This window comes from Leguminivora glycinivorella, chromosome 7, assembly GCF_023078275.1.
Source record: "Leguminivora glycinivorella isolate SPB_JAAS2020 chromosome 7, LegGlyc_1.1, whole genome shotgun sequence".
Taxonomy (NCBI): domain Eukaryota; kingdom Metazoa; phylum Arthropoda; class Insecta; order Lepidoptera; family Tortricidae; genus Leguminivora; species Leguminivora glycinivorella.
Genome location: NC_062977.1, coordinates 19,865,016 through 19,886,959, shown reverse-complemented (window position 1 = coordinate 19,886,959; position 21,944 = coordinate 19,865,016). Strand labels below are relative to the sequence as shown.

The following is a 21,944-nucleotide window of genomic DNA, read 5'->3' as shown; positions in this document are numbered from 1 at the left end:
CGGGTAGCCGACGACTCAAAGTTTTAAGTACTTATTTAGTTCCTAAGATCTCTTTTTTTCTTTCTTTTTTAATGTATGTGATGCTGTATGATGGTTTCTGCAATAAACGTTTTTCTATTCTATATTTTCTATTCAAAGGACAATAGACGGAACAAGTTAGTTCCGTAAGTGCTCCCGTCATCAACACACCGCACCCTCGTTGAGCTCTGGCACCCTTACTCACCGGCAGGAACACAACACTATGAGTAGGGTCTAGTGCTATTATTTATTTGGGGTATTTTTTACATATCGAATATTAATGGGGAATAAAACAATATATTTGTGGGATATTGTTATGCCTCGAATGAAAACCCAGCAATAAACAATGAGTAACTTTTAATTAAGCAGCAAATAAGAAATTAACAGATTTTACTAAATTCTTTCACGTTCGAACGCTCATCGTTCAAAACTATTCTCCCATCGCCTTTCACACCTACTGTCATTCTACTACACAGACCAACCCCTATAGACATCCATTACAAGACGACTCGCGGTCGCCAGCCTTCCTAGTATTTGCACTGATATAAGCGCGGGCGCTCGCCGTGCCCGATCAGTATCGACCAAGTAATAATAATAATATCCGCTCACTGCTTACCACACACCGTATGTTACACCCGCGCTCGTCTGTTATGAGATTGTACATCCCACGGAAGTGCGGAGGTCGAGGCTTCCTAAACGCCAAAGATCTCCACAACCGTGAGGTGTACAATCTCAGGAATTACTTCCTTAACAACGAGTGCGGGATGCATCGTGATGTGGTGGCAGTGGACGGAAACCTCACGCCGCTCTCCTTGGCGAAACAGAACTGGCGCAAACCTGTGGTACTAAGTACTGCGGACCGCAAGGCGGTATGGGAGAGCAAGCAGCTACACGGGCGGTTCTACAAGGCCCTCACGGGACCCGATGTAGATCTGCTCGCATCGGTGAACTGGTTACGATTCGGGGACCTCTTCGGAGAAACCGAGGGTTTTGCCTGTGCAATTGCGGACGAAGTTATGATGACGAACAACTACCGGAAATATATCCTGAAGGACGGTACGGTCGATATTTGTCGGGCATGCCGCCGTCCCGGAGAGTCACTCAGGCATATTATTTCCGGTTGTTCTCATCTTGCTAACGGCGAGTACTTGCACAGACATAATCTCGTAGCCAGGATTATTCACCAGCAACTTGCTCTTCAATACGGCCTTGTGGACCGCGAAGTACCGTACTACAAGTACTTACCTGCGCCAGTTCTCGAAAATGGTCGTGCCACGCTCTATTGGGATCGATCTATTATCACTGACAGGACTATTGTAGCCAATAAACCTGACATTGTGATAATAGATCGACTGCAACGCCGGGCAGTGCTTGTTGACATCACCATCCCCCATGATGAGAATCTCGTGAAAGCCGAGAAGGACAAGTCCAGTAAGTACCTAGACTTGGCTCACGAGATAACCGCCATGTGGGATGTTGAATCAACGATCATTGTTCCGATAGTCGTTTCAGCGAACGGTCTCATAGCGAAGAGTCTCGACCAACATCTTAAGAGACTCTCGCTAGGTGGCTGGATCAAGGGCCAGATGCAGAAGGCGGTGATCTTGGACACAGCACGGATAGTTCGACGGTTCCTCTCTCTGCAGCCCTAACCACCGGCAGCTTGGGCCCTGCCCCGCTGCTGGCGGCACCCTAGGTTAGGTTTTTTATAATGTGTTTATATGTGTTTTATATTGTTTTGTATGTGTTTTTGTATTTTACTTTTATATTCATATTATAAACAGCCTAGCCTAAGAAAGAAAATAAATAAAGAGTATAATAATAATAATAAAGCCTTTATTTGATTCCTTAATAAAATATCATATACAAATACATGTCATCATCTCTTTACATTTATATACAGTTTTACATTTATATATATATATATATATATTTTTATAATTCTACAATTTTTTTAAAATAATTTAAAATATATCTAAAACAGACCCGAAAGCAGCGCGTGTTTTTCGCACTAAAAAATTGGAAAAGGGTATTTTGATGCCTTAAAGATGTCCACCTGTAGTGTGAAATGGTGTGGAAAGGTAAGAAGCTCAAATTTAAAAACAGACGGCATTACATTCCACAAATAAGTCATATTTATAATTTATTCAGAGCCGGCATAGGTCAACTTACATTGGCCACTTACGCGTCAGTAAAGGGACAGTCATACTTCTGTCCCTTTTCATCTGGCGCGACTGCCCGCCGTCCTTGAAACGGCCAATCACAGCGCGCTTAACCTTTCGTATGCGTCTGTCAAAAAATTGTCATTAATATATTAGTCATAATAACTACATGTTAAAGTTGAAACAATATGGAGCAGATCTGCTCCTAAGCATACGAGAGGTTAACACATTCCCCGCCCGCTCCTCGCACCCCAAACACTGGTGACTCGTACCGCGAACAAAATATACAAGAATGCTACTCTATAGGAGGTTCTCTGTGTTCTACTATCATACAACGTTCTGTTTCACGCCATCACCTTACGTTCCGATCCCACATTCTCGGCTGTCCTGCTCTCATATCTGCCCTCAGATGGGCATTTCTCAGTGTTTAAATTTTTTTGTTTTCGATGGCAACAGTTTTACATGAATCCTGTAAGAGTCACATGAAATCCTGTCAATTTAAATAGAAGTCGTGGATTTGTACCAGAAACAAAGAAAACTCATGGTTCGGGTACTAATGCTGCCACCGAAATCAAAAAAGTTGAAACACTCTGAGAAATGCCCAGATATACTTCAACGTTCATTCATCTAACTACATCTCATTCATTCAACATTACATTTCAACATAAATTGAAAAACATCCGACAATATAAGCATTAGATATAAAAACAATGACTGTAACAACTTTTATCATTTTACAACACAACAACATTTTAAATATTCACCAAACTTACTAAACTTAATAAAGTAATTAATCAAGTTAACTTTTAGGCACCAAGAATTTCTTACACGAGATAAAGTTTCATCTTCACAGTACTTCTGAAAGCTCTTTTCTTTAATGCTTTACCTCAGGCAAAGGTAATATGTATAGGGTCACCAAACGTCTGCCGCTGCAACTGCCACTTGCTAATCACCTCTGCTCTAGATGTCGACTTCATCGGGTAGGGCCACACACACTTGGTGAACGCATCAACAACTGTAATTGTGTGATCGTAGGGCTTCTTCGTCTCAGTGAATGCCCTTTTCCTCATTCTCATAGCAAAATGACCATTACTATGCACCTTATATGCAACTTCCTTCCCCATTACCTTAGGCACCACCGTTTGCTGTTGGTCTCCTTTGTTTGGCATGCCATTTTCCAAACACAAGTCATTATAGTCACCATCTTTCAAAACTTAATTATTAATTAAGTAATTTATCTATGCCTATATTTGACATCTTAGCTGTGTAATTTATAAAATGTAATAAATTGACTCAATCCTTGTGTATATTTGTAATGAATTATTGTGTAACAAATTATATTGACATTTTATTGTACATACTTTAAATAATTGTTAAATATTGCATGCCTTGCTTGGTAGAACATAAGAACTGCTTTTCAATGTTATCATCTTATGTAATCTCACTATGTTCTTGCAATAAACGATTGACTATTGGCTATAAAATCAGCTGTTTAGTCGCATTGAGCTCTTCATTTCGCCACAGGGATAATTATCATCTTTCAGAGTGATCTTGAGCTCGATCGGCGCTTCCTTAGTCTGCATACTCGACAACCAAATGCTCGACGTTTTCCTAACAGTACCATTGCGATCAGAAACAGTGAAGTTCTCACTCACGCAATCCACTTTAAATTCGTCGAAAGAGTTTTTGTTGATTAGGTTATATCCACTGCCAGAGTCTATTAACGCCTGCGTTTCTACGTCACATAAACTTTAAAGGTTTTTTTTTAGTAGTTTTCGTCTTCATATCATCTACATTATCGTATTAAGTATTTTGTTGCAATGTTTACATCGTGCCGACAACTGTTTCCGCCATGTTGACAGCTGTCTCGTCATTGGCCAATATTCTAATCATGACCGCTTGTCGATGTCGACGAATATCTGTCGCCGCGGACTGCTTTACCGATGGAGCCGCTTGCTGATTCGCCTTTTCTCCCGAGCCATAGGTGCAACACTGCTTTACCGACGGATCTGCGCAACCAGCATGGTCGCGCGATAGACGATAAAATATCAGGCCGTCCCTATCGCACTTACATATAGTGCGATTGGGACGGCCTGCTATTTTATCACTTATCGAGCGACCATAATTGCTTGCCAGGTCTTCGAAGGACACTCGCTGAGTCGCTGCTTATATGGTCATAATAGACGGAGAGCTGGCAGAGTTTTGGAGTAGGTCCTTGAGGCAACCTGGAAAGGTGCTCAGGGTGGCTAGCCGAATGGCACAATCGCTCACGAAACGAAGCGCTAGTAGATATCTATCTCTATCGCGCTTGCGTATTGGCGCGACAGAGCCAGCGGCGTATCGCTTTCGTTTGGCGTCGGAGAAATGCCATTCGGCTACGGGGCCAGAACATCAGGTCTGCAAGTCTGGCTTTATCGAGCTATAAATTTTTAAAGATTTAATTTTTTGAGGCCCAAAAAAGGTGTTTGAGGCAACCTGGAATTATTAAAAAGTGAAATTAGAGTTCCTCAGAATAGTCATACTTGTTATGGAGAATTTTTGGCCAAAAGCTGCACTTTTGGATGGAAGCAAGCCGCTTTGCATGGTGATAGTAGACATCATAGTAAACGATTTTTTCCGAGGATATCGAAATTTCATCCCTTAGGAAGCCGAGCGTAGCGAGGTGTTTTACGAAAATGAAAAAAATTCTATCTTTTTATTGTATCGTCCGATTTTGACAAAACGTATCTCAAATGAAAGGTATTGATTTGTGTAATTTAAAAAAAAAATACAAAGAAAAAAAATTTGAAAGAAAAGTAAGAAAAAAATAAAAACAGTAAATTTACGTCTCGCACTGAATAACTTCAAAGAATGACAGACAAAATGTACAATGTCGATATACGAGTTTTTTCTAATCGAAGACGGATAAATTTTTAGTTGAAAACTGAAGACCGCATCGAAATCAGATTAGCATTTTTTAAGATACAAGTTGCCAAAGTTGGGAAAGATCGCTTTATATGGCCACTTTGAAATTCCTTTGCCAGAAAGTCAGAAATAATATGTTTTTCTGACACAGAAAAATACATAGTAACAGTACACATCAAAATAAAATTAAAAATTCCGAGGATATTATAATTTCATCCCTTAGAACGACGAGCGTAGCGAGGTCGGTTACGAAAACCGAAAAAAAAATCTAATTTTTTTGTACGTCGTCCGATTTTGACAAAACATGTTTCATTTGAAAGGTATTGCTTTATGTAACTTGAAAAAAATATTGAAAAAAATTGGAAAAAAAATGTAAGATTTAAAAAAAAAACCTTAATTTTCGTATCACACTAAATAACCGCAAAAAACGGTAGACACGGTGTATAATTTCGATATATGATTTTTTTAAATTAAAGACAAATAAATGCATGATTATAAACTAAAAACCGAATCGAAATCGAATCAGTAGTTTTTAAGATGCAAGTTGTCAAAGTTGGCTTAGTTTGTTTATATGGTCGCTTATAAATTCCTTAGCCAGAAAGTCAGAAACATTATATTTTTCTTACAGTTAAAAGTGTGCATAGGTAATAGACATCATTATAAACATTTTTTTACAAGGATATAAAAATTTCATTTAATTTTTTTCCCAATTTTTTTTTCAATATTTTTTTTAAGTTACATAAAGCAATACCTTTCAAATGAAACATGTTTTGTCAAAATCGGACGACGTAAAAAAAAGAGATTTTTTTTTCGGTTTTCGTAATCGACCTCGCTGCGCTCGTCGTTCTAAGGGATGAAATTATAATATCCTTGGAATTTTTAATTCTATTTTGATGTGTACTGTTACTATGTATTTTTCTGTGTCAGAAAAACATATTATTTCTGACTTTCTGGCAAAGGAATTTCAAAGTGGCCATATAAAGCGATCTTTCCCAACTTTGGCAACTTGTATCTTAAAAAATGCTACTCCGATTTCAATGCGGTCTTCAGTTTTCAACTACAAATTTATCTGTCTTTGATTAAAAAAAAACTCGCATATCGACATTGTACATTTTGTCTGTCATTCTTTGAAGTTATTCAGTGCGAGACGTAAATTTACTTTTTTTAAATTTTTTTCTTACTTTCAAAATTTTTTTCTTTGTATTTTTTTTTAATTACACAAATTAATACCTTTCATTTGAGATACGTTTTGTCAAAATCGGACTACACAATAAAAAGATAGAATTTTTAAATTTTCATAAAACACCTCGCTACGCTCGGCTTCCTAAGGGATGAAATTTCAATATCCTCGGAAAAAATCGTTTACTATGATGTCTACTATCACCATGCAAAGCGGCTTGCTTCCATCCAAAAGTCCAGCTTTTTTTTCATAACTTAGTATGACTAGAAGTCGCATGGTATTTATGCCAGATCATTTGGCCAGGTCCTTCACCGTGCCAGAACAGTGCAAAGTGGTAAAAAAAAAACAAAAATGGTTCTAGAGGCAATCTGTCATTTTTACCAGTAAAAGATGAGGGTCTAAATAGCCATGGAAAAATAATGCCATGACATGAGGTGAGTTCCGTACCCTACCATTCGATCTTGAAAGTAAATTTTTTAGTTTTTCGTAAATAACTCGTAAACGGTGGCCCACAGCAAAAAATATATATGTTTAACAGAAAATATCTACATAAAATATCCTACAAGAAAGGTTATGTACGTTTTTTCGATATGATCAATATACATATAGAATAGAATAGAATAGAAATATTTTTCCCCTCACTAGCTCGGAAACACGTGTTTTGTCCTTTAATACCAGCGGGTAAAAACGCATTTTATCCACTAGTGGGTAAAGTAATTTGACCTTGAATAAAGTCAAATAAACTGCTTTAAAATTGATAAAAGCAGGTGAATCTGGTAATAAAGATGATTTACCACCTGTGGAACTACTGGAAGCAGTGATAAACGCATTTTTTTGCCTTGTAGTTTCCTCGCTATAGTGAGGGGAAAAGTTTTGTGTTACACTCGGGTGCAAATGTATTTTACTTCTCGTGTGTTAAAAAACTCGCAAGTTCAGGATTCTACTCTCGAACCACTCGCTTCGCTCGTGGTTCAACTATAGAATCCTTACACTCGCTCGTTTTTCAATTCCACACTCGGCGTTAAACTCGGTGTTGGTCATGAATGTCATGATTAGAGAAGCATCTGAGCACCTTTCCAGGTTGCCTCATGGACCTACTCCAAAATCCTGCCAGCTCTTGGACCATAATCATTGCAAAAAAACACTTCAGTCCTTTTGACACGGTCCTTACATGATCCTCTTGACACGGCGGCAAGTGATTGGAGAGTCGAGTAGGTAGATAGGTACTTCCCTATGGGCCTATCGGTTTTATAAACACACATACAACAAGTAGGCGCGAACAATTTATACTTACTTTTCTATGATTCAAATTCACATCATATTTTATTTCTCTAATATTCAACTAGGTAGATAAAAAAAGTGAAAAACAACAACATAATTATTTTTAAACAAATTTAAAAAAAAAACGGAGCTGGGTCTCGAACCTGAGATCTCAAAAATGCAAGTCAAATACTCTAACCCCTGAGCCAAAAAACGAGGTGCCGCCGCCTCAAAATATTGAATCATATTCAGATATGGTTACTCGGCAATGTAATTAATTATTATCTCACTAGACGGCACTTTTAAACATTGAAAATAGCGCCATCTGTAAATAACTCGAAAACTAAGAGGTACCAGCGACGATAACTCGCGTTTAAGTAGGCCGTGTAGCGATGTACTGAGTTACCAATCTTTCTTGATTTATCTATGCTATAACTAAGATTTATGCCAATCTCGTAGCAACAAAGTTTCGCTAGGAGTTCAAAGTCCATTTTATGTGATTGCCAACATAAATTGACTTTAGTTCAGACCTTCAGAAAAAAGAGAAATACAATTTTCAAATATACCGAAATATATTATATATCGTATGATATTTTTTATATATAACGAAAAAGAATTCTTAAAAATCTGCCATATTATACATATTAGAAAGGAGCAGCTAATAATATCACGGTTGGTATAAATAAGAGGTCGAACAGTGTGAGCTATTTTCCTTATAATTTGACATATTATCTTACGTCATATTACGAGGTAGGCTCACCATTTCCGAGCTTTATATATCACACTTTTCTTGACAAGAGAATAGATTAAAAGCCCGAAGGATATCTCCAGCAGCTGTTCGCCAGGAGGCTGCGGGGTCACTGACCTGTAGTACTGCGTCACCACCTCCTGCGTCATGTTCTTGCTGGCGTCAGGCTCCTCGACCCTGGCCAGCCCGAAGTCGCATATCTTGAGCACGCAGTTGCTGTTCACCAGAAGGTTGCCGGGCTTGATGTCGCGGTGAAGGATCCGAGCCGAGTGTAGATACTTTAGACCTGTTGACAGAAATCAGAGGTCAGTTTTGTCTAGACGAATTTAGATTAGTGAAGTTAAAGTACGAAAGTGAAGTAAAATTATACCAAGTTTTGCTTGTTTTGTAATACGAGTAGGTATCAATTATTATTTTACCATGAAATTCGCCAATATATGTAAATATTACATCATTAATAATGAAAAACCATTGAGCCAATTTCTAACGGTCGGAGCTTGTGTTACTTTTCCGTCAGATTTATAGCCATAAATATGACGACGGCCAGTGGAATAAGATGAGACGTACGCTATAAGGGGGGCTATAATGTTGCAGTAATAACACCGAGTCCGGGGTGTAATAACTACACTGACGCAATGCCGACGACGCTTGAGAGCCACACTTAATCGCTATTTCCCGTAAAACTGACTTTACTACCGCACAATTTAGTGGACTCGATAAAAAATACAATTCTTAGAAGTATCATAGAGAAATTAAATTTTAATGCAAATGTATGTCTTACTGCATAACAATTTATTCATTAACTTAACGCATGACTGTCTAATTAATAGTAACATTAAGAAAGCCACGTTATACCTCTATATTATTATGAGATACTAGTGGAATGTGCGTGTCTTAACGTATGTTTTGATAATAGCGTCGTACTACATTGCGGGCATCATTGAAAATTGTTACGTCGCTAATGGACCAATCAATTTAATGTACCTAGATTGTACACGCGCTATCAGTAACCAAGGTGACTGTGCGAATCTTCTGCTAACCACTTTTGGGCAGCACGCAGCTAGATGTGAGGAGAATTCTATTTTGTCAGGCGGCTGTAGAGATGGGTAGTGAGTAAATACTCAAGAGTAAATATCGAGTAAATACTCAGTATTTACTCAAAATACCCGTATTTACTCGTTTTTACTCAAATTGGTGGGTATAAACTATTTAGCGTGCTGAAATGGAAATACAAATTAGAAATATTGGTGTATTTTGATATCGGCTACTAAGTTAAGTAATCAAATTTATATGAATTTTATTTTAAAGACGTGCTCTCCATACATGTAACTATTTTTCACAAAAATAAAATCCAGAAATTACCAGTGTGTTATACATCATCTGATAGGTCATTAAAAATTAATTGAATGTTTCTAAAAAAGTTTTTTAATAATATGAACAGTTTTGGAATAAAACGATAATTAAGGCCGAAATAATGTTTATACCTTTATAATTTTCGAACTCGTTGTTCGAAAAATATCCAGAAACCGTCAAATTATTGTCCATATAATACAAAACACAATACTTGTACTTTAAACGTCATCAGCTGAGCCATTTTTGAGTTTTCTTTAGAAAACCTTTAATAAAAGGTCGTAAGTGCCACATTAACAATCACTTCCAAACGTCATGCCGTTATCTAGAACATCAATTTAATTTAAGTCTCATACCTTTACTGTAAATACCTGCTTTTTTAAAACAAAACTGCTAACTAAACATTATCACTATTTTTTTCTCGCAATGATTACCTATTTTTCGACAAACTAAGACTCCCATAAGCTTCTAATAATATAAATATCATTTAAACATGTCCTCACAGTTAAAATAAACACGAATAATTACTTAAATCTCATTTTTTTAAATTATTTTTAGGTAACAGTTTCTACTCACCCAAATGAGTAAATACGAGTATTTACTCGGTGCTTTGAGTAAATTACGGGTAAATACTCAGTATTTACTCACCCCTACCCATCTCTAGGCGGCTGGTTGCTAATCCGGCGGTAACTGCTTGCGTTTGGTCGATACTAGATAGCTAGACGTCGCCGAGACGCGGAAGGATAACGTATTTGATATAATAAAGATATTATCCTTTTTCATCGCCATAGTCATGTGGATTTACTTAACACGCTTTATTGAATCATTACCGCAATATCAAGTTTTAATATCGCTGCCAACGCCTCACACATCCCGTTAAGTCCTTTGATATGATATTTAGATACCATACTTCCTTTAATGCGTTGCTGTTATTTTTTATTAGTACATCAAAACGGTTTACAATTGCCTAAGGAAAATACGCTGGTGGATTAGATTAGGTCATTAGAAGGGTAGAGTATCACAATCCAGGTTAACTAGCTAACGAGGCACGGCCATTCTTCGAACAAGAACAATAAATAACGAGTCGCGTTGCGCTCCAAATGTAGGTAAATCGCTTTTGTAAGAGAGTGCCATATTCTAGCCGTACTCTTTACATAATAAATGCGTAGGGAGCAAGTATAGCTCATTAGACATGACGTGTCTCTCGCCCTAGCCCTTTGCTTTAACGAAGCCTGAATAATGGCGCCGGAGAACCGGGGTACGCCAGGGGACCGAGGCCGAGGCAAACTGAAAGGAAAGTACGTGAATTTTTTTGCATTCAAGTCGACGTGGGAGCACGTTACATAGAAAATGTTGCTGGGAGATTAAATTTGTGACGCCGGAATTACGAAAATCGGAACTGGCTTTGAAACGATATGAGGTTAATCTCTGTGCTTTTGTTGTGTTACCGACTCAAAAGCTTAAGATTTCTAATCATGAATACCTATTAATACCTACACCAATATCAAAAGTCTAATCATTTAAGACACGAGAGCCTTTATGCTGCGAGTTTCGAAGTTGTTACAAATCTTATTAGCAATATCATATCATGTGCATCAGTCAAGGAATTTCATGTATGTGCGGTTTTAATATTAATTCTCAGTGAGACAAGACACGTAAATCAAACTCTTTGTCAGGCATTATCAACAGTACCTATGCCATAATTAGACATTAACTAATATGGATGCTAAATGACGGTCATAAAGTTAATCAGAATAATCAGTAAATTAGTTAAATAACAAATACCAAACCAAACAGAGGAATAAGATCGATCATATATCCTAACCTAGTTTCAGTTCGTCCACACTAATGGCCGTGTCTTTATGATTAGAATAGAATCAGTGCCTTTGTAAATGTAAGAACTAACACAAAGTAAACTACGGCCCGGTCTCCGCCGCTGATGCGCCATAACAAATTAACGCCAACTCGTCGCATACAGTTTAATTTCCCAACGGGCCGCAGTTTTCGCCAGCTTACTCGACTTTCAAATAGAAACGACTGTCAAATGTGGTAAATGAACTAAGGTGGGTTCTAGAAAGCCGTGCATGGTCGTTGTTGTAATTATTTTAATTAAAGGCTGTTAGTGTTAGCTACGAACATGTCCATGTCCAATAACTGCAAAAGCAAACCGTCTCATACGTCGCCAGGTAATTAGCTTTGAATTTATGGCAATTTTACGAGCAATTTGCTTACAATTTTGCTTTTGTGGTGAATGGTAAATCAAATGGTTCGTAAACATTTGCGATTGCTTAAAAAGCAATTTTTTTTTTTGCTATCTTGAAGAAAGGCACGATTATGCTATAAATATACTCGTGAGTAGTACCCATGTATGCATTGTTACACCTGGATCTTCCACACCCTAAACTCAAAATCATGGGTTTCCATTGCCATGTCCACGCGTCGAGCAAAGTAATTTGGGTACTCGAGTCTCTCGACATTTGTAATTAATGTTCATTTTCGCTTGCAAGTGATACACCGAAGTTATAATCTAGATTAATACTTTTCGATTTGTCTTCCGAGGGATCTCGTTCTTTGGACTTAGTATCGCCACTCGCCAGTAAATTCAGCGAGAATTCTCAGAATTTATAGTCACAGTCACAGGGATGATGAGTATACAAATATCTAGCATTTTTTTTCTTACCATATCCGGTAGGTATCCGATTTACGACTTCCACTAATATTAATGATGCCAGGGTCAGTTTCCAACTTTTATCCTACTTCGCACGGTCATCAGCACCCTCCTTTGTGAAACACAACGTAGTGGCGCGCAACGTCAAGCCGGCGCCCTTACGACTATCCTGTTTTGTCACTCGATATATACGAAAATAACTCTGTCTGTCTGTTACCACTTAAGACTTAAACTGTGAAGATGATTTAACGCATTCACTAGAAAAAATATCATAGCGCTACGCTACGCTCGTATAGCCCGTGAAAGGACGTAAGGTAATTTACATCAATCATCATAATTATCCCCCCAAACGCAGTTGATGGTTGAACCTAGTAGATAACAATGTAATAAACTATATAACGACACTCAAGGGATAGACTTTTTTTAGTTATAGAGAATGAATCGTAATTTCGATTGCAGTTTAGTTCGTTCTTCTCAGTGTTGAGGCTACGTGAACCATGTGGATAATTCCGGATGGCAGATGAACTACACTATATAATATGTATATTTCTATTAGACTGAGTTTAGTGTTAAGGTTGTTCAGTGCGTCTAGCTGGCGTTTGGGCACAGGATGCGCGCGGCAGGTCCATTACACCGCGGGTCGTCGGCCTGCGCGCGCGCCCGAGCGCGTCGCTAGTCCTTGCTCCTGCCCAACGGGGACAATGCACCGGCCACCTTAATTGCACTTGAGAAACTGTGAGTTTAGTGTTAAGGTTGTTCAGTGCGTCTAGCTGGCGTTTGGGCACAGGATGCGCGCGGCAGGTCCATTACACCGCGGGTCGTCGGCCTGCGCGCGCGCCCGAGCGCGTCGCTAGTCCTTGCTCCTGCCCAACGGGGACAATGCACCGGCCACCTTAATTGCACTTGAGAAACTGTTGACAATTTTTTGAACTGGTTGCTTTTCGAGTATCTATGTAGGAGGTGTGTGTAACTATATGTAAGTTTAAAGGGCAATGAGTCAATTTCTATTGCAATTTTCATGGAAACAAACTAATTTCAGAATCATCAAGGGCTTTACGACTCATTCAGATCAGATGGCGCGCGACCTCGCATGCGATTTAGATACATTGCGATTTAGATTATTGAAGTTACATCAAATTCAGCCAACCTATGGAATACATGGATAATCTTGTTTATTCTACAAATGCACATGATAATTTCCACGTTTTTTTTTTTAATATATTTTTGTAACCTTGGTTGATTAAAAATAAATGTACATCAACGCCATAATCGACAAAACTGGAAGCCTTTTGTGGAAACAGACTAGGTACTTGTATAGAGCGCCTGATCAAGAAAACACAGAATTTAATCATACGAGACAGATCTATAAATATCCCTTTCGTCCTTACAAGAACTTCTAATACAGTCACGCACGGGCATAAATTCATCAGGTTTTTTCTTTTAGTCTGCAGAAATGTCGCTTATAAATGGTTTTCTCAAACGAAACCCTTATCGAATTTTACTTAAACATAACGTCAGAGCACACAATGGCACGTTTCGGTTGAAACTTCAAACATCGTTTGTTGAACCAGGTGTTGTGATACAGCGGAATGCATCGGCGCTATGTTCTTAGGCTGTTAAGTATATCTTGTTTGAAAAAATAAATTATACGCCGTATTTCGGTGAAATAAGTTACAAAATGGGATAGTGTTCAAATGTCGCCTTCCAATGAGTTGTCTAGCAAGAAGCAGATAATTTAAAGCAAAGGACAACCAGTATATGTATATGTCGCAGTAAGATAGATAAAACCGTTATATAGTTATTACGCTAGGAATATAATTATACATCGTAACATAGTTAAACGAAAGCGATTAATTGCTATCTTACTAGGAATATAACTATAATACGTTACTAGTTTAGTCAAATAGTTATATGACTGGATTCAGTCTAGTGAAATGATTGTAGGCAGGACTGTGGCGGTGCGGCAGAGGTATAGTTATAACCCTAGAGATATAATTATATGCCGTAACATAGCTAAACAAAAGCGATTCATAACCATCTTACTAGGAATATAATTATAATACGGTAATAGTTTAGTTATATAATTATATCACTGGATTAAACTTAGTCTAGGGATATAATTATAATACGTCTCTAAGTGGGACTGGAACCGGGTGTCCCGGTTCTTTATAGTTCTATACCAAAAAAAATCAAAAGGAACCCTTATGTCGCGACTCTGTCCATCCGTCTGTGTGCTTAGAGAGAATAAGCACATTGAATTGGAAATAATTAACAAATTCTTGCCCTAAACAATTCTTCACTGTGGTTTGTTTGTTTAACGCATATAATTATATCCCTAGGGTTATAACTATACCTCCGCCGCACCGCCGCACTCCTGTCTACAATCATTTCACTAAACTGAATCCAGTCATATAACTATTTGACTAAACTAGTAACGTATTATAGTTATATTCCTAGTAAGATAGCAATAAATCGCTTTCGTTTAACTATGTTACGACATATAATTATATCCCTAGGGTTATGACTATATAACGGCTTTATCTATCTTACTGCGACATATATATTACAGGGAAATTATCAAAACATAAGGACATTTCTGTCATACAGAAAGAACGGCTTCTCCATATTGTAATTTGCGTAGAAAAAAATCAGTCACATATTCAATCGTGAAATAACCAAATCGTCGAAAAAATTTCACCTCACATTTTTTTAGTGATTTGATAAAATCTCTGAACAATCAATTGATAAAATGAGCTCGAATAGTCATTTCTTCAAATAGAAATGCTGTCTGTCACCAAACCTATCACTAAAGTTTAGTATTCCTATTCGAAAATTGTGGTTATATATGTCGCAGTATAACACTGGCATGTCTAAGAATTCGACTCTTCAGGGCTTGTAGAACGTCCCTGGAGTTGAAAACGCATGGGTTACATTCCCGGTACAATGGATAGTTGGAGAGCAACACTGGCTACAGTTAATCGTTTCACACCGTGATGTTTGCTCACGCGCTGCGCCGATACCCAAGAGGGTCGAGGAACAAGATACAGGTTTCCTAATAGGAGCGAAAGACTGTAAAGTAGAACAATGCTTATGTGCCGCCGTTGCTTGTATGGGAATTACACGCTGCTTTTGGCTTCAATGTGTATAAAGTTTGCAGGACACTTTAAAATATTTAGCGCCTTTATCGCCCTGTACAATACATTCACATCTTAACAAAATATTTTTTAATTGGAACCAAATACTTAAGGACGTAGGTCTATACGCTTAAAGCGGACTCCATTTCATGAGCTGTGTAAAAATGCCGGGATAATATATAAGGGCACGTATTTAACCGGGCGACTAAATAACCATAGAAATGGGTATCAAAAATAATAGTTTGGCGACTAAAATGTGGCCTCAAATTATTTAAATATGAGGTATCATTTTAATGTCATTACGGCTACGGTTTATTCAGACGCGAGTACCAACTATTTGGCAACTGAATTATTATATTGGAAACAATTCAAGAGATACAGTTTAATAGGAAAACGGCTCTCTATTAATATAAAATACACAGTTCTTTTAAAATATTTATATAAAAAATTATCATAAAAAGTACATTTAAAATTTATACATCGGCACTCTTCACCTGAGCTTTCATTTTAATAAAAAAAAAAGGATTCTTATAATATATAATGGTCGACAAAATATTATACTTATGAGTAAGAAATTAGGTGTTTGGGAGTGCTGGCAACTTCGTCTCTATACAATGAATTTAACTTTTCATTACGTTTACGTTCTCTATCGAATCTAAGGCCGGCCTTACGCAGTCTTAACATCACTCTGAAAGATTCATTTTTTTGGCAGAAAAACCTTACTCAGAATATGCTTTGGCATAAATCGTTCCGCAGATTTTAAAATATCGAATCTTATGCTGGCATGATGTTCATGAGCAACATAATCTTCTAAATTTATTAAGAGTACTTCCGTAGATTTTTGTTTGCATAATATTTAGGGGTAAAAAGTTGTCCATCTTTTTCCTATTTCTGTTTTGATAGCGAGTCATGTGTGTTGGGGATGCAAGACACCTAACACTCCTCCTCGCTTCGCTCGTCGTCGTACCTAACGGTGCCTCTGGGACTGTATTTCATTTCCTTTTTGCTATCGTTGTTTTGTTTATACAAAGTATCTAAGAATCATGCCATAGCAAAATTTGGTAGGACTTATATTCTACTAAAAAAATAACCTAACCCTAACCCACTTTTCTGCTAGCAGTAAATAATTCTGTTCTTGTAATATTATACTATACGATTATCATGGTAATATTATTAAATTAAAACGGGACTTAATCGCGTAAAACTTACGTTTTATATTTAACCCGACGTTTCGGACATGACATTACGTCCGTGGTCACGGGTAGACTGGCTGGGAGTTGTATCAACATCCTCTAGCTGTACGAGTTTTTCGAACTACCCGCACTTGATTGTCATCAGTCACTTTTACGCTAGGGTTGCCACTCTGCCTACATACAACACTCACGACATCCGATGGTATGAGACGGGAAGTTTTCTCACGTTTACACTTGCTAATCACTGGATTCCACGAAGATGAAATCCCTTGCCCTTCATTTTGATTGAAATTACGATGTTTCCTGATTTCAATCGCTTCACGTACTTTCCTGCTATAGTAAAGACGTTCAGTTGAAAGGACTTTGGGATTATGTCCGTCGTTAATTCCCTAAAGAACAGAGCACATGACCTTTGTGACCCTGAATTTTTAGAGAGTGAGATGTCACACATTCAGGAGGTTCTTAGAAGGAATGGGTACAGGGTGGATTGTCGGCAACCGAGACGAAAGCCTGCGAAGAAGCATCCGAATGTTGCAAGACGACCGGCATTTATGCCCTATGTCAAGGGAGTGACAGACAAGGTTGGTACCATACTAAAGAAGTATTCGATACAGACTGTGTACATGCCGTTGTCGAAGGTGGCGGGGCAACTAAGGTCAGCAAAGGATGTTATTCCATATCAGACGCCAGGCGTTTATAAGATTGACTGTAGCTGTGGTAGTTCTTATATTGGAGAAACCAAACGCACCATAGCGGAAAGGGTCAAAGAACATATCGCGGCGGTCAAAAAACGACAAATAAATAAGTCTGCGGTTGCCGAGCATTTGCTAGAGTCAGGACCGAACCACTGGATTGAACTGCATAATCCCAAAGTCCTTTCAACTGAACGTCTTTACTATAGCAGGAAAGTACGTGAAGCGATTGAAATCAGGAAACATCGTAATTTCAATCAAAATGAAGGGCAAGGGATTTCATCTTCGTGGAATCCAGTGATTAGCAAGTGTAAACGTGAGAAAACTTCCCGTCTCATACCATCGGATGTCGTGAGTGTTGTATGTAGGCAGAGTGGCAACCCTAGCGTAAAAGTGACTGATGACAATCAAGTGCGGGTAGTTCGAAAAACTCGTACAGCTAGAAGATGTTGATACAACTCCCAGCCAGTCTACCCGTGACCACGGACGTAATGTCATGTCCGAAACGTCGGGTTAAATATAAAACGTAAGTTTTACGCGATTAAGTCCCGTTTTAATTTAATAATATGAGTGAAGATCGTGTTAGTTTAAATCAATATATCATGGTAATGTTTTTAAATACCAAACTGGCAAACAAGCATACGATCGGCCTGATGGAAAGTGGTCACCGTAATCTATGGACGCCTGCAATTCAAGGGGTATCATATGCGCGTTACCGACCCATTAGAAGCTTATACCTACACTCCTTTTTAGGGTTCCGTAGCCAAAATGGCAAAAACGGAACCCTTATAGTTTCGTCATGTCCGTCTGTCCGTCTGTCCGTCTGTCCGTCTGTCCGTCTGTCACAGCCGATTTACTCGGAAACTATAAGTACTACAGTGATGAAATTTGATGGGAATATGTGTTGTATGAACCGCTACAAAATTATGACACTAAATAGTAAAAAAAAGAATTGGGGGTGGGGCCCCCCATACATGTAACTGAGGGATGAAAATTTTTTTTTCGATGTACATACCCGTGTGGGGTATCAATGGAAAGGTCTTTTAAAATGATATAAAGTTTTCTAAAAAACATTTTTCTTAAAGTGAACGGTTTTTGAGATATCAGCTCTCAAAGTCGTAAAAAGTATGTCCCCCCCCTCTATTTTTATAACTACGGGGTATAAAATTCTAAAAAAAATAGAGGTGATGCATGCTAATTAACTCTTTCAACGATTTTTGGTTTGATCAAAGTATCTCTTATAGTTTTTGAGATAGGTTGATTTAACTGTAATTTTTATTTGCTGCTACGGAACCCTTTGTGCGCGAGCCCGACTCGCACTTGGCCGGTTTTGCTGTATACTTAGTATAAAATGATTTGGTACGCGTTCCCTTATAGAGATATTTAAATACTACTCGTGGTTTACGGGTCGCAAATACGATGTTTGAATAGAATAAACATTTTTCACAAATAAATACAGGCAAGACAAAATACACATAATAACAACAAGACAGAAAGGAATGAAGTGCCATGAAATGGCCTCACCTCAGCGTGTTGCCGGTGACTTCCAGCGCTGATCTTCCGATGAGACCATCGGTACGTAGCTACCTTTCAATCCGTTTTCATAAAGAAACGATTTTATATGTGTTTTAAAAAACCTACTTCCCAATTAATTTTTTTAGTTGCCTCCGCAATTTAAATACTACTTTAAACGATGAGCTAAGTATAATTATTTAGGTGCTAACATCTATATGACTACAAATAATAAAAATCTTACGCTTTACAATACTAGGTGCCAATTATTATTTTAGTCGCCAAAGTATTGTTTAATGTTCCTCGGAAATATTTTTGTCACTTGAAATTTGCTGCCGTTTTTTCAATAATAATGATGCTTAATATTTGAGGCTCTTATATTTTTTTTGTCGCCACAATATTAAAACACAGCCAAATTATATTATTGTATGCCCGACTTAACTTCCCGTTTGATATTTTAGTTGCCCGGTTAATTATATGCCATATATAAGTAAGGTTAAAGAAGCAGTACTTCAGTAGAAAATTAAGTAAAAATTAAACCTCCTATTTATACCCTTTCATACCCTTTCATAATCACTTTGATTACATTTCAGACGTAATCTCTCATTATGTAAATAAGAACCTGACGAAGCGGCGGCGATCCCAAGGGCTCCTGCAATTGTTAATACCTTGGAAAGCTTCCAGTAAATAGGGCTTTGTCATTAGCGTGGCCTGGCCGGGCGTTAGGTCGTTAATTGTGAAAGCTGCCCCATCTGCCACGAGCGACCCGGCGCGCACGCATCGACCCGTTTGACTTATCCGTCACCTTACAAAGATACCAAGTTGTGTATTCCGGTAGGTTATCGAGAGCAGGCGAGTAGGTCTACTTATGTAACTGTGACTGCGATTAGTCAACTAAACTACGGCTGTGTGTAACCAAAAGGCCGACTAAGTAGGTACTCGTATGTTGATTTAGCTCAGGTCCTCCAATAACCCTTCACAGGGCCTCACCAAACGAACGAAACGGCAATATCTCTCTCTATAATTTTTTCATATTAGTGCGACAAAAAACGACTAGCATTTTGTTCGCTACGGAACGATTCATTCTCACGCAGGTAAGCATTTCGGTAATAAATATCCTCCTATTCGAAGCCTGCGCTCGGTAAACGATTGGAACACAGGGCCTGGTGCGAGACCCGATTCCTATGCTGGTATTAAAGTGTTCTACATTTTTGCGTCAATCAGTGTAAGTACTGTATACTCGTAGTAAGATTGCAAGTGTCGTTCTTCGTGTCGTTTAACAAGATGCCAAACGTTCTCGTTTAACAAGTTCAACTTTTTAATAAATAAATACTCCGTACATTGAGTATGAAAACTAAGAAACCATGTAATTTGTAAATTTACCCGTAACATCGAATCACTGCAGACCCGTGTTTTATATGATAATAGTTAAAGTATTAGAACTAGAATTACCGGAAAGGGATTAAGCCAGTGACATCGCTGGCTGAGAAGGTTTAACGACATTGCCATGCGGCCATGACGAATTACAGAATTATAGTCTTACAGTCCGACATGGAAGGATTTCGGCGTTCGATTCGAAGATCCTACATCAAGGGATATTTATAAATATGAGTCAAAAGAGACGAAGCACCTATCTTAACGTGAAAAATTATATTAGAAATGTTCGTAGACGCACGCAGCTCCCTTTTCAGCGGGGAGGCGACATGTCTCGAAGCAAATTCCATTAGTGGGAGGGATAGACGTGGCACCGGCGGCAGGACGCCACTTTCCACTTAGCGGTTTTTCCGTCGGCTGACGTCTACACCCTTGCCCTTCTCATCCGTCTGCTGTGTCAATTACGTCATTTATTTTTTTCCCATCGATGTGTCCTAGCGCTTTACAGAAAGACGGCAACGTCTACACATTAACATACCAGTTAGAATCGCACGATACAAGTTTAAAAGGTGCCGGTGCGAAGGTAACATAAGGGATTGACATTAATCAGAGTAAATCCCTGGTAGCTTACATTACGGGCACGCTCAGTCGGAGGCGATTTCCTGAACGAAAAAAAGCTCGCACATAAATTGTCGAGGCACCGCGAGACCACGGCTGCATTTCCATAATTCCTCTCGTTACGGCGACGCCGTGCTCGCGAGCTTGCGATGTAATCTGTACGCTTCCTCGCGCTCTAAGAATAATTGATTTAATTTTTAATGAACCAATACCGCGTTATTCATCAGAATTAATCAGAATGAACACGGGCGAGGAGTCGCGTTATGAAATTTGAATAGAGTATTAGTCACTCGGGGGTCCTTTTTGTTTGAGAAATATGCATTCGCATGTCAAATGTGCGGTGACTCGGTTCGCGTCACGCTCGGCTGCACAGCATACATTATTAATTTGAAGCGGATGGACGGCGGGCGTCACGTTTTTGTAGCGAAATAATCCCTTACGCAATACTGGAATGAAGTTCAGCTATCTGTTATGTCACCGATGTGCGCAGTCCGGCGGATCGCTCCAACATTTAAATTCCGTATCTAACATGGCTTAAAAACATGGGAGTGATTATTCTTCCGAAATAAAAAATAAAAGAGATTTGCATTTCGTTTGTAGAGTTGTACTTTGTAGCAGTCACTCCGTGTAAAAGTTAGACAAAGTAACATTTCTTTGTGCCGAAACGGAACAAAGGCATTCATTTCAAGTTTCATTTTAAGGTATTGGACAGAACTATCGCCCTGTGTTATGCCATTGCGCCCTAAAATGAAATTCTGTAGAAGACTCGCTGTCTACGTGACAAGTTAGAGCTGGGCCATCAAGGCGCTGCAACTATAAAAGTTTTTAATTAAACGCGACAGGCGGTAGTGGAGGCTTAACGATCGCATATATCTACATTCCCTTAGCGCTTCACTCACAGGAAATATCTTTGGACTGCACGAATAATTGCGCAAATTTATAATAGAGGGAGCAGACACCCGGCAGATTCTTTTCATTCTGCAAATGGATTTTGCTTAGGGGATAATCATCCTTCAGTTTGAATGCGCTTAATGTTAGGGTGAAATTAGCTCTTGTAATGTCGCGTTGGTTTTGTAATAACAACGTAGTAACGTAATGTACTAGTCAGGTCTTCTGTCATTGCGAGTTGTA

General features: G+C 38.5%; 1 protein-coding gene across 1 annotated transcript in view; it reads right to left on the bottom strand.

Annotated features, from left to right (window-relative positions):
• LOC125228404 (serine/threonine-protein kinase NLK2) overlaps positions 1 to 21,944 on the bottom strand; it is a 173,452-nt gene that overhangs the window by 15,136 nt on the left and 136,372 nt on the right. Inside the window, 1 exon segment of the mRNA XM_048132968.1 lies at positions 8,390 to 8,558. Coding sequence (XP_047988925.1) covers positions 8,390 to 8,558 — 169 coding nt within the window.